We start from the raw sequence: 11,997 nt of genomic DNA on the forward strand, positions 1-11,997 counted from the left end.
TCAGAAATCCACCTGCCTCTGCCTCCCAAGTGCTGGGATTAAAGGTGTGTGCCACCACCGCCCGGCTAAGGGTCAAGTATTAAACCTAGAGCCTGTAGTTAAGCGCTGTACATTGAGCCACATCCCTAATCCTCAGTTATTTACTATATTATCTTTAAAATAATCTTGTGTTTCATTAGACTATTTTATATGCCAGTTGAAAGAAGATGCTTTACCTTTCAAATCTTGATGTAAAGTCAATTAATTGAGGAAGTTGGGAGCCTTTTTAATTTTTTGAAAGTCACTGACTTTAGACTCCTGTAACAGAAAATGACCTTGAATTTCTTATCCTCCTATCCCCATCCCGAGTGTTAGCATTACACTTAGGTACCACTATGCCTGTATTTATTCAGTGCTTGAACTTGAACCAAGGACCTGATATGTGCTAGGCAAGCTCTCTATCAACCAAATTATATCCCCAGCTTCTGGTTCACAAATAATAGTTCATTCTCTGGCTTTTTAGGTACTTGTGTTTAATATCCACATGTTCTTTTGTCAATGAAAAGTTACTTTCCTTCAGATTTCATCCTATTTCTTTTTTGGAGCTAGAACCGAAAATCCTGAGTATGGGAATGTGAGTTCTGTAATTGAACTATACCCTCAACCAGCTTGTATACTGTGTATGACCCTAAAAACCTAAACGTGTGTGTGTAGTAGCATGATTATAGTCCTAGCATTTAGGAGAGCAAGGCAGGGCAATCTCTAATTTGAAATTAGCCCAGGTTACAGTGTTCCTGAACAGCCTTAGTTACACAGTGAGGTCTTGTTTCAAAACATACATGTAATGGAGATATAAAATACTGGAATGTATGTGTACGTATGGTATATCATGCTTTTAGTACATTTAAAGGATAATTTTGGGATGTACATCGCTCAGTATTTGTAGATACACCTTGTTCCTTTTAGCAGGCTCATAGTTTCCCATTGTGTAGGTGTACTTGAACTGCCTTGTGTTTTTGTTTTTTTGTTGCAAGTAAATGTCGAATTGAACATCTTCCTAAGTTTTTTAATACCATGTCACCTGTGTTAATATAGTGGTAGGAGTTAGTTCCAAAAGTAATTTTGGAAGGGCATATATATTTTAAAATTTTATTTTTATTGCTTTAAATTATATGTAGGTATGTGTGTCTGCATTTGGGTTTGGGTATGTGCATATAAGTACAGGTGTCAAGGAGGGCAAAAGCATAGGACCCCTTGGAGCTGAAATTACAGGTGGTTTTGATTTACCTGATGTATGTTGGGTTGGAATTTGGGTCCGTGGGAAGAGCAGCAAGTGCTCTTATGCTGGACCATCTCTCTAGCCCTGGATGTATACAGCTTAAATTTCAATTGATAATGCCACATTTCTTGCTAATAGTATGCACCCCCTCTCCCAAACTTGGTATTACCCTTCCACTATCAAACTTTGTACCTAGCTAGGTAAAGGTAGAAAAATAGCTACTTTGGGGTTTTTTGTTGTTGTTGTTGTTGTAGTTGTTTTTTGTTTTTTTTTTTTTTGTTTGTTTTTGTTTTTTCAAGACAGGTTTCTCTGTGTGGCCCTGGCTATCCTGGAACTCACTCTGTACACCAGACTAGCCTGGAACTCAGAAATCCGCCTGCCTCCGCCTCCCAAATGCTGGGATTAAAGACCTGCACCACCACTGCCCGACGACTACTTTGTTTTTGTTTTGTTTTGTTTTGTTTTTTAATGTTGGATTGTTTTCACTTTAGAATATATAGTATTTTTTACACATTTTTACTTGCACTTGGTATTGGCTAGAATCTTCCTACGTAGCCCTTTTCTCAGCCAGCTACCACAGTTCTCCCTTGAATGACAGTATACTGTTAATTGTTGTAGCTTTTTAGTTACTTACTGTACAGTTATATTGTAAAGTATGTATTTGGTTCAGTTTCTGAGCATAAAATTCAAGATACTAGAGTCTTATATAGTATCATCTTGTAGTGAACTGAAGGCTGACAGTTTTTAAGGAGCTTTAGGATAAATAGTGTTCACTAGGTAGATGAAATCAGGGTTAGAGGGTTGAGACTTTCAGAGATACTCTATCTGAAACCTCTTAAGGAAGGGAAGAGGGGACAAGGACAGATTTTAGAGAGCGTCCAGATAACTGATCAGGAGGTTTCCTGGAGGATGGTGCACCCTTCCCCTCATGCCTTTCTTGCTCATTTGTCTGGCTCTGTTTACTTGTTTACTTAATTATGGTTTATGAGACAGGGTTCCATGTAGCCCAGAATGCTCTGGAGTTTATTATGTAGCCAAGGATGACCATGAACTCCCAGTCATTCTGTCTTCACATTTCAGGTGCCACTATACCCAGCAACTATTTTCTTCTGATGGATGATTTGTTTAGAGACAGGACTTGCTGTATAAAATAATCTGTTAAGTAAAAGTGGTCATTTATTTCTCTCAGAGGATGTGAGAGTTGAGACAGAGTCTGTGTAACATGCTGGCTTTGAATTCACAATTCTGGTTGATTTGCCTAGCTTTGTGAGGGTTAGTACCTGGTTTTACTGTATTGTGTTAGGCCTTTTTTGGTTGATAACCCTGGGAGGAGGAGGTGTTGGGTTTGTGGGGTAGATCTGGAAGGAGATGTAGGATGAGGGGACTGGGAGAAATGGAGGGAGGGGAACTTGCAGCCAGAATGTATTGTATGAAAGAATAAAACAAAACCCCCAAAAAATCTAGCCACCGTATTGCCCTCCCCAGCCCCTTTGGTAAATGGATATTCTGTACAAATCGGTTTATTTGTTAGGAAAATGGGTTTTGATGTGGGAGGGCACATTGCAGTTGCAATCTGCAGTTTTGGATAAGATGGTGATAACCTTTCAAAATCAAGTTAAGTTTTTGTTGTTGTTGGAAAGATAAATAATAGAGGATAGGAAACATTTTACATGCTAAAATACTGCTGTGGAGAACTTGGTCAGTTTTTCTTACATAGAACTTGGTTGATTAAATTAGCATTTCCTGAAAACTGTCTACATTTTTAGAAGTTTAAAAATCTACTAGAGTAATAATTCACTTTTGCTATTTATAATATGTTGATTGTTTGCTACTGTTACTGTATACTATTTCCTTACATGCTGCATACTGAAACTATTTCCTTAACACTCTTCCTTCTTTCAAGTTTACAAAGATAGACTAGCAGCAGGTACTACTTAAGGCACCTAAAAGGCAACTTCTAAAATGCATAAACACAACACATATAGAAATGAGGGCAGTAAACTTTAAAACTATAATGAAGTTTATCTTTAGATCTGTCTTTAAATCAGAATGTTTACACCTAAAACAGAAAGTGTTTTTTTTTTGTTGTTGTTGTTGTTGTTGTTGTTTGAGACAGGGTTTCTCTGTATAGCACTGGCTGTCCTGGAACTCACTCTGTAGACCAGGCTGGCCTGGAACTCAGAAATCTGCCTGTCTCTGCCTCCCAAGTGCTGGGATTAAAGGCGTGCACCACCACCGCCTGGTCAGAAAGTCGTTTTTTGAGATGTTAAGATGGTAGAAGCCTCGTATTATGCACATAAAGCAGAAAGATTACTAGTTTGAGGCCATCTTGGGTTCCAAAGGGAACCCTGTCTAGGAAAACAAAAACAAGCTGTGTGTGTGGTAGCATGTCTTTAATCCTAGCAGAAGGTGGATCTATATGATTTTAGAGTCATCATGATCCATAGCAAGTTGTAGGCCAGTCAGGGCTACATAGTGAAAACCTGTCTCAAAATTAAAACATACTACAACCCCATTAACTACCCTCTACAAAGTTCCCTCAGTGGAATACTGTACAGCTATAAAAATGAGCTGAGGATTGCAGAGGTGGTTCCCAGTATCATGGCACATGTGTACCCATATAGACACTAATCAATAAACATGAGATAGTTTAACTTAGTTACATCTTAGACATGGTAGGTAGGTGCTCTAACCAGAGGATTGCTTTTAACTTTGTATCCTCTTGCTGAGATTACAGGCCTGTGACACAGTTAAATTATATTTAAACTCATTGAGTAGCATCAAAAATTATGTAGTGAATTCATTCATATAAAACATCCCTTTTGACTGTATTTGAAAGTGTGTTTGTTAAGACTTAGTAAATAAGGAGAGTATTGTAGTATATGACTTTAATCTCAGCACTTGGAAGGTGCAGGCAGGCAGATTTCTTGTGAGTTTGAGGCCAGTCTTGTCTACATCATGAGTTCCAGGACAGAGTTACATAGTGAGACCCAATGTCAAAACAAGAGATTTGTAAATAGTTTTTCTTAGATGTAGATGTTTCTTGAGGCATTTTTTTGGTTTAGCATAGAGTAAATATTTGCCAGTGTTTACCCATTAATTAATGTTCAGAGAATCCATGATATTAGTTTGAGTCATATTGCTGTCTTTTTACTTGGAAGCTAGAAAATTGCTTCTGATGTTTAAGGCAACAAAAATTAAATTCTCACATATAAAATAGTCATGCTAAGTTTGTAATACTGGTTAGTATTCATAAATAGGCACTATAGACTATATAGGTACCAGATCCATTGTTAAGAAATTATGTAGCTTTTAGGATTAGAAGAACTATAGAAATAGCTAGAGAAGCTTCCTGCAGGCAGGTTTCTTGACAAAATTAACATACTGTATAAACAGCCCTATTTCAGGTAAATACAAATGCCCCTTAAAGGCATGTGACTCATTGTTACATGTGTTTAAGTTCTACTAAATTTAAGCATTGTTGCTTGAAAGCATAAATGTCATCTAATGTTATCCTCAGTTGATTCAGTTTCTTAATAATGCTAGAATCTCTTCTGAGTTCATCATAACAGTTTTAAGAGGTTTGGGTGTCTAGGGACAGGCTACTAGAAGACATGGCAGCTATACCTACTGATAGAGTAGGAGAGTCTGATGTGTAAACTTTTTTTTATCTTTTTATTTTTATTTTTTTGCAAGTTGAAATCATTGCAGCTATTTCAAGATTATTTTATACTACTGTTCAGATAACCCTGCAATTTGTTAATTTGCATACTAATGACATTTATGTTTTTAACCTGACATTTTTCCTTTTTATAGATAAAGTGGAGAATTTTAATGAAGAACATGAAAAAAATAGTCACCATTTTCACAAAAATGCTGAAGATAGTACTAAGAAACCCAATGCAGAAACCACAGTGGCTTCTGAATATAAAGCTGATGAAACTAAAGAATTGAATGATACTTGGAACTCCCAGTCTGGAAAAAGAACAGAGTCTCCATCTGAAAGTTGTCCAGTCAAAGGATCTGTAAGAACTGGTTTATATGAATGGGATAATGATTTTGAAGATATCAGATCAGAAGACTGTATTTTAAGTTTGGATAGTGATTCTCTTTTGGAGATGAAGGATGAGGATTTAAAAAATCGGATTGGAGGATTGGAAAATCTAAATGAAGCCTTTGAAGACGATATTATACAAAGTGTTCTTAGGCCAAGCAACTGTAGGACGTACTGTAGGGCCAATAAAGCAAAATCCTCACAGGGAGCATCAAATTTTGATAAGCTAATGGATGGCACCAGTCAGTCCTTAGCCAAAGCAAACAGTGAATCAAGTAAAGATGGCCTGAATCAGGCAAAGAAAGGTAGTGTAAGTTGTGGGACCAGTTATAGAGGAACAGTTGGACGGACTAGAGATTACACTGTTTTACATCCATCTTGCTTGTCAGTTTGTAATGTTACCATCCAGGATACTATGGAACGGAGTATGGATGAGTTCACGGCATCCACTCCTGCAGATTTAGGAGAGGCTGGCCGGCTCAGAAAAAAGGCAGATATTGCAACTTCCAAGACCACTACTAGATTTCGACCTAGTAATACTAAATCCAAAAAGGATGTTAAACTTGAATTTTTTGGTTTTGAAGATCATGATGAGACAGGAGGTGATGAAGGGGGTTCTGGAAGTTCTAATTACAAAATTAAATATTTTGGCTTTGACGATCTCAGTGAAAGTGAAGATGACGATGATGACGACTGTCAAGTAGAAAGAAAGAAAGACAAAAAGAGAACTAAAACAGCTCCATCACCTTCCCAGCAGCCTCCTCCTGAAAGCAGCGACAATTCCCAAGATAGTCAGTCTAGTACTAATAATGCAGGTAAGAATTGTAAGATGTATATATAGTACAAAATAATATGTATTTAATAAAGTTTTTTTCAGGCTTTAATTAAAGGGTAGACCCTTTCCTTAATGCTCAGTTTTAGTTTGTTTTATATATATGGGATTTATTTTTAATTATATGTTGATGTGTGTGCCTACATGTGGGTATGTGTATGTGAGTACAGGTGCTGAGACCAGAGCTGGAGTTGGGGTTATAAGCTACCTAACCTGGGTGCTGAATATACTGAACTCAGATCCTTGGGAAGAGCAGCAAATTCTCTTAACCACTGAGCGATCTCTGGAGCCTTAGTTCATCATATTACACTTTAGTAGAAGCATAGATTATCTTATGCATAAGTATAGCATTTTACATGTAAATGATTAGGTCTTAAATTGTAGGGTAGACTGGGGAGTCTTACATGTATTAAATCAGTAACTGTCATTTAAAGTTTTTTAGTTTGGGTTGGGTTCTAAACCCAATCCAAATTACATATAAGTAAGCTCTCCCACTGAAATACAACCCTATGCCAGCATATGGGAATTTATTTGAGAATATTATACTATTGAGTCTTTGGGATAGAGATACCAAACGTCTTGTTTTAGTTTTGAAAATCCAAATGCAATGCAGACATAAGGATAGATTTTTGGACATTTAGAACTGTACTGATAACAGATGGTTTTAATGAGGGAAATACTCAAAAGAAATTAAACCCTTTGGAAGTAGCACAAAACTGAGAAAAACATTGAAAACATTCTCAAAGCCTCTTAAATTGTGGTTTTATAGGATTAGAAAGTATTAGTAGGTAAGTATTCTCTTTAATAATAAAATTTGTCTCAAGATTAAAGGCTCAGTGATAAGGTCCTCTTAGTAGAGTCTATAGTGACAGCTAGGTTGGTTTTTGCATCTTGGAGTAATATACCTTAAATTCTGGAGTATGAAAAGTTAGACTAACTTTGAGAAATGAAGTTGATATTGAATAATATTTGAAAACTAAAGACCACTTGGATGAGAAACACCAAGTTGTAGTTCAGTCTAGATATAATGTGTGAACCAGCAATCATTTTTAAAAGTTGAGGTTCTCTTCCTTCTTTTAAATTAGAAGAAAATGTTTATAACCATTTGAGAAATAATCTAATCCTTCAGTAGTTTTTATGTGAAGACTCACAGGTCATTGAACTGCATTGTACTAGCCAAGCATAGCTATCTTTGTTGTTTTCTTTCCCTCCTGACTCAGCCTCCCAAATGCTAGGACTAGGACTGTGCACCACACTCAGAGATTGTGCTTTTTAAAATGTTGTCCTCTTTGGGACTGGAGAGATGGCTCAGTGGTTATGCGTGTTTGTTGTTCTTAGTTCCCAGCACCCACGTGGTGGTTCATAGCTTTAGTTCCAGAGAATCTGATGCCTCACCATCTCTGCAGTCTTCCCAGGCAGGCATGTGGTTCATATACATACATATAGGCAAAACTGTTGGGGGATGGTTCTGTGCACCTTGTATTCAGATGCCTAGACATCTGCAGTCTGGACAGTGGCATGGTCAAGCATCTCGGGTCTTAATGTTACATAAAAATTGTTTTCTATCACCTCTGATTGGCTAATAAAGAGCTGATCACCTAGTTAGCTGGACAGAAGAAAATAGGGCAGGACTTCAGATCCCAGTCGGGGTCCTGGAAAGGAACTGGAGAGGAGAGAAGGTGAAGGTGTGGCGAGACCATGGGAATGGATCAGAAAGATTCTCCTTTGAGGTCTCTGTGAGAGAGCAGCCATGAGGACAAACGGGGAACAGAGTAAGCCAAGGCAAGACTCAGATGTAGGTAAAGGATCACATAGCTGGTAAATATACAACATAACCAGGTTAGAATAGCTCTGAACCTGCTCAGTTTAGTGCTTGAAGCTTGTTAATAAAAATACCAGGTCTCTTGTGTCTTTTGTTTGGAAGCTAAAATGGGCTAGAGTGGGCCCTGCAGTTATGTGGGAATGAAAGGGGTGTAAGAAAACCTTCCCAAAGAATTAGTTACGCAAAATACTCATATATAATATAAATCTTAAAGAAACGTTTTAGAGTGGTTATCTTTGTAGAAGTCAGCAGCATCTTACACACTTTGAACTATGTACTTAAATGAATGTCTTTGACTTTTGAGAATCACACCAAAAGTTACTTATCTTCTATCAAAGAACTCTACTCTCAGCGAGTACAAACACATTGGTACTGGAAGCATACAGCATTGACACCAAACTACCTAAGTTTGGATTCTGAGTCTGCTTCATCAGCTTTGCCTAATTGGGTTCCAATAAGTATTCTTTTAAGGCAACATGATTTCATGAACTTAAAATATAGAAAAAATGTAAAATCTAGATAAATTTTTGTATGTAAATTATATATTAATCAGTGTTAGTATCTATAGATAACCTGGCAGTTATATTATCTATGAAGTTCAGATTTTATTTTGGAAAAAATTTTAAGCCAGGCATGGTGATGTATGACCGTATTTACAGTATTTGGGAAGCTAAAGCAGAGGATTGCCATGAGTTTGATCCCAGTTTGGAATATATAGTGAATTCCAGGCCAACCTGAGCTAACTATAAAGACCCATTCTCAGTAAAAGAGAAAATGTTTGATTTTTGCTGTTAATACAAAATACAACTAGAACAGATATGTAATAGGTTTTGAAGTAAAGGGTAGGGTCAGCCATTACTACTTTTAATCCTTTATTATTTTCCCCAACATTAATGTTTTTTTAAAAAGCCTTAAGTTTTCTGATAACTTGAAACACTGGAAAGCTAGCTAGTTTTGATTACCATTTCAGAAAACTTGGATTTTACAGAGGACTTGCCTGGTGTGCCTGAGAGTGTGAAGAAGCCCATAAGTAAACAAGGAGATAAATCCAAGGAAAATACCAGAAAGATTTTTAGTGGCCCCAAACGGGTAAGTAAAGCAATACTACTGGTGATTTTAATAAAAATGTGTATGTGTGTGTATTTACTTATGTTTATTTATCATTAGAGGGCTCAACCCTTAACTTTTTATTGGGAAGTTTACCAGTGAGCCATTGTGATAGTGTTTATCTCAGGATATTGTTAAGTCTTTTTTTTTTTTTTTTTTTTTTTTTTTTTTTTTTTTTTTTTTTTTTTTTTTTTTTTTTTTTTAACTATTATACCATTGTAAAAAAATGTAATTATATGCCTAAATGTGGCTTTAAAAATCCTTTTTCCATGCTCTCAAATATTAGTTGTTTAAACTGACAGGAGGCTGGTTGGGAGCTGAGCCTTGTTTCTCTTCTGTTTGGTAATAGTGTTCTGCTACACATCACTAGTCTAGAAAAGACCAGAATTCAAAGTACAGTCTCTACTAAGTTCCAGTCGCTTTCATGTCATCCTCAGATTGAACATTTGTAAGTCAGGGATCTTATGTGTATCTGTCTTTTTTACTTTTTTTCAGTTCTTTTAGCGATATATGTACAATCATACCATTTGTCAAGCTTGTTCAGTAACTGGGAACTGTTTTGCATTCCATTTTATATTCTCATCAGCAATACAGACTCTCCTGACCAACATTTACTACTAGACAAAAGCTACTATAGGCTTGTTGTGATGGTTCATGCCTTTAATCTCAGCTGCTGACAGGCAGAGGCTGGCAAGTCTTTGAATTTAGGGCCAACCTTGTCTCTATAGTGAGTTGAAGGCCAGCCAGAGATACATAGTGAGATTCTGTTGTAAAAAAAAGAAAGCCGCCAGGAAGTGGTGGCACATGCCTTTAATCCCAGCACTCTGGAGGCAGAGGCAGGCAGATTTCTGAGTTCCAGGCTAGTCTGGTCTACAGAGTGAGTTCCAGGACAGCCAGGGCCACACAGAGAAACCCTGTCTTGAAAAACCAAAAAAAAAAAAAAGAAAGAAGAAGAAGAAGAAGAAAGCTACTATAATAGGTATAGAGGAGTCGTGCTTTGATCTCATTTCTATAATGGCTACTGAGTTAGAAACTTGTTTCACATGCTTTCTAGTCACTAGTGAGTCTACATCATTTTTTTTATATGTTCGTTCTGCATGTACCTGTGGATGTCTCAAGACCTTATGAGGCATCTTCCTCTGTTGTTCCCTACCTTATTTTTTGAGACAGGATTTCACTCAGCCAGGAGTTCATAGATTCAGCTAAACTACTATAGGCCAGCAAATCCCAGGGAATCTTCCTGTCTCTATCTTCTTTTCTTCCTTCTTTCCTTCTTTCCTTCCTTCCTTCCTTCCTTCCTTCCTTCCTTATTTAAGATTTATCTATTTATTTATTTACTTATTTATTTATTATAAGTAAGTACACCGTAGTTGTCTTCAGACACTCCAGAAGAGGGTGTTAGATCTCATTGTGGATGGTTGTGAACCACCATGTGGTTGCTGGGATTGGAACTCAGGACTTTTGGAAGAGCAGTCAGCACTCTTAACCACTGAGCCATCTCTCCAGCCCCGTTTCTGTCTTTCTAGAAATAGGATTACAGACGTGTTGCTGTGCCCAGTTTTTATCAAAGTGCTGGGATTGAACTGAGGTGGTTGTGCTTGTATGGAAGTGCTTTATTGACTGAGCTGTCTCCCTAACCCTGTTTGTCTATTTTGAGAAGTTGCTAATTGAGTTTTTGCCCTTTTTAAAATTAAGGGTTATTTTTTATGTTTAGTTGTAGGAGTCCAATAGATTTTTCAAGAAAGTAAAAGAACTACCATATGAGCCCACTGTCCCACTCCTGGGTATATATTTACCCAGAGAACTCCATACCTGCTATGGGGATATTTGTACTCTCATGTTCATTGCTGCTTTTACTATAGCAAAGATTTTGGAATCAGCATAGTTGTCCATCAAAAGATGAGTGAATATTTGGGTGTTGTGTGTATGTGTATAATGGGATACTGTTCAGCTGTAAAGAAAACTATGATAGAAAACTTGCTGGAAAATAGATGGACTTAGATTAAAATATATAATATTAGCTTGGGCCATCCACTCTCAGAAAGAGAAAAACCACATTCTCTGAAGTCTAGCCAAGTGTGTGTGTGTGTGTGTGTGTGTGTGTAAACAAATGTGGGCACATAGTATAAAACATAAGAAAGAAAAAGAATGCTAAATATTAGGGGATGAGAAAGAACCGAGTTTCTATTCTATTCTGTATAAAAGAGCAGTTCCCTGAGTTGTGTAATCTTTGGGGCTAGTTTTTCTGTGTTTTGTTAATTGGCAAGGTTTTGTATAATGTAAAATTTAGTTAAAAAAGGAATTCCTTATTAGGTATATATATAATTTGCAAAAATACACCTTACTCTTTGTCAAGTTTAAAATTTTTGATTATTTTCTTTCCCGTTTGTTGTCTCTGGATTTGATGTCACAGCCAAGAATTCATTGCCAAATTTAATATAGGTTTTCAAAACTGTTTTTCATCTAGGGATTTATAGTTTTTATTTAGGATTTTGCTCTATTTAAGTAATGTTTGTTTGTTTGTAGATAAGGTTTGGGTTCTCTTGTGTAACAATCCTGGCTGTCCTGGAACTTGATTTGTAGACCCTGCTAGCACCGAACTCGCAGAGATCCTGCCTCCCCAGTGCTGGGACTAAAAATATGTGCCACCACTGTCTAGCTTGAGTGATTTTTGTTGAATGCTATGATGTGGTGATTGTGTTCCACCTTCATTTTTCGGCATTGCAGCATGTAATTTAATAGCACAGGTACTGAGACTATTTCTTACATTTAAAAAGCCTGTTGTGTTTTGTTTCAGAACTTGCAGCTAAAAGTTTTGTTCTTGCTAAGTGAATTAATTTTAAGTAGCTAGAATGTAAACACTTTTTACTGTGTTTTTTTTTTTTCTTCTTGTAAAAGTTTACTGGGTATCTTCAAAGTAGTTA

At 36.8% G+C, this 11,997-nt stretch overlaps 1 protein-coding gene across 3 annotated transcripts in view; it reads left to right on the plus strand.

Moving 5' to 3' along the window:
• The window catches only part of Wapl (WAPL cohesin release factor), a 68,104-nt gene that overhangs the window by 11,578 nt on the left and 44,529 nt on the right, over positions 1–11,997 (plus strand). For 2 of the 3 annotated variants that reach the window (XM_031362909.1, XM_031362910.1), the window contains exons 3-4: positions 5,075–6,127; positions 8,937–9,055. In XM_031362909.1, coding sequence (XP_031218769.1) covers positions 5,075–6,127; positions 8,937–9,055 — 1,172 coding nt within the window. The remainder of the gene's footprint in view (positions 1–5,074; positions 6,128–8,936; positions 9,056–11,997) is intronic. The other variant, XM_031362911.1, reaches the window with a different exon arrangement.

Source organism: Mastomys coucha, unplaced genomic scaffold, assembly GCF_008632895.1.
Source record: "Mastomys coucha isolate ucsf_1 unplaced genomic scaffold, UCSF_Mcou_1 pScaffold9, whole genome shotgun sequence".
In the NCBI taxonomy this organism is placed as follows: Eukaryota; Metazoa; Chordata; class Mammalia; order Rodentia; family Muridae; genus Mastomys; species Mastomys coucha.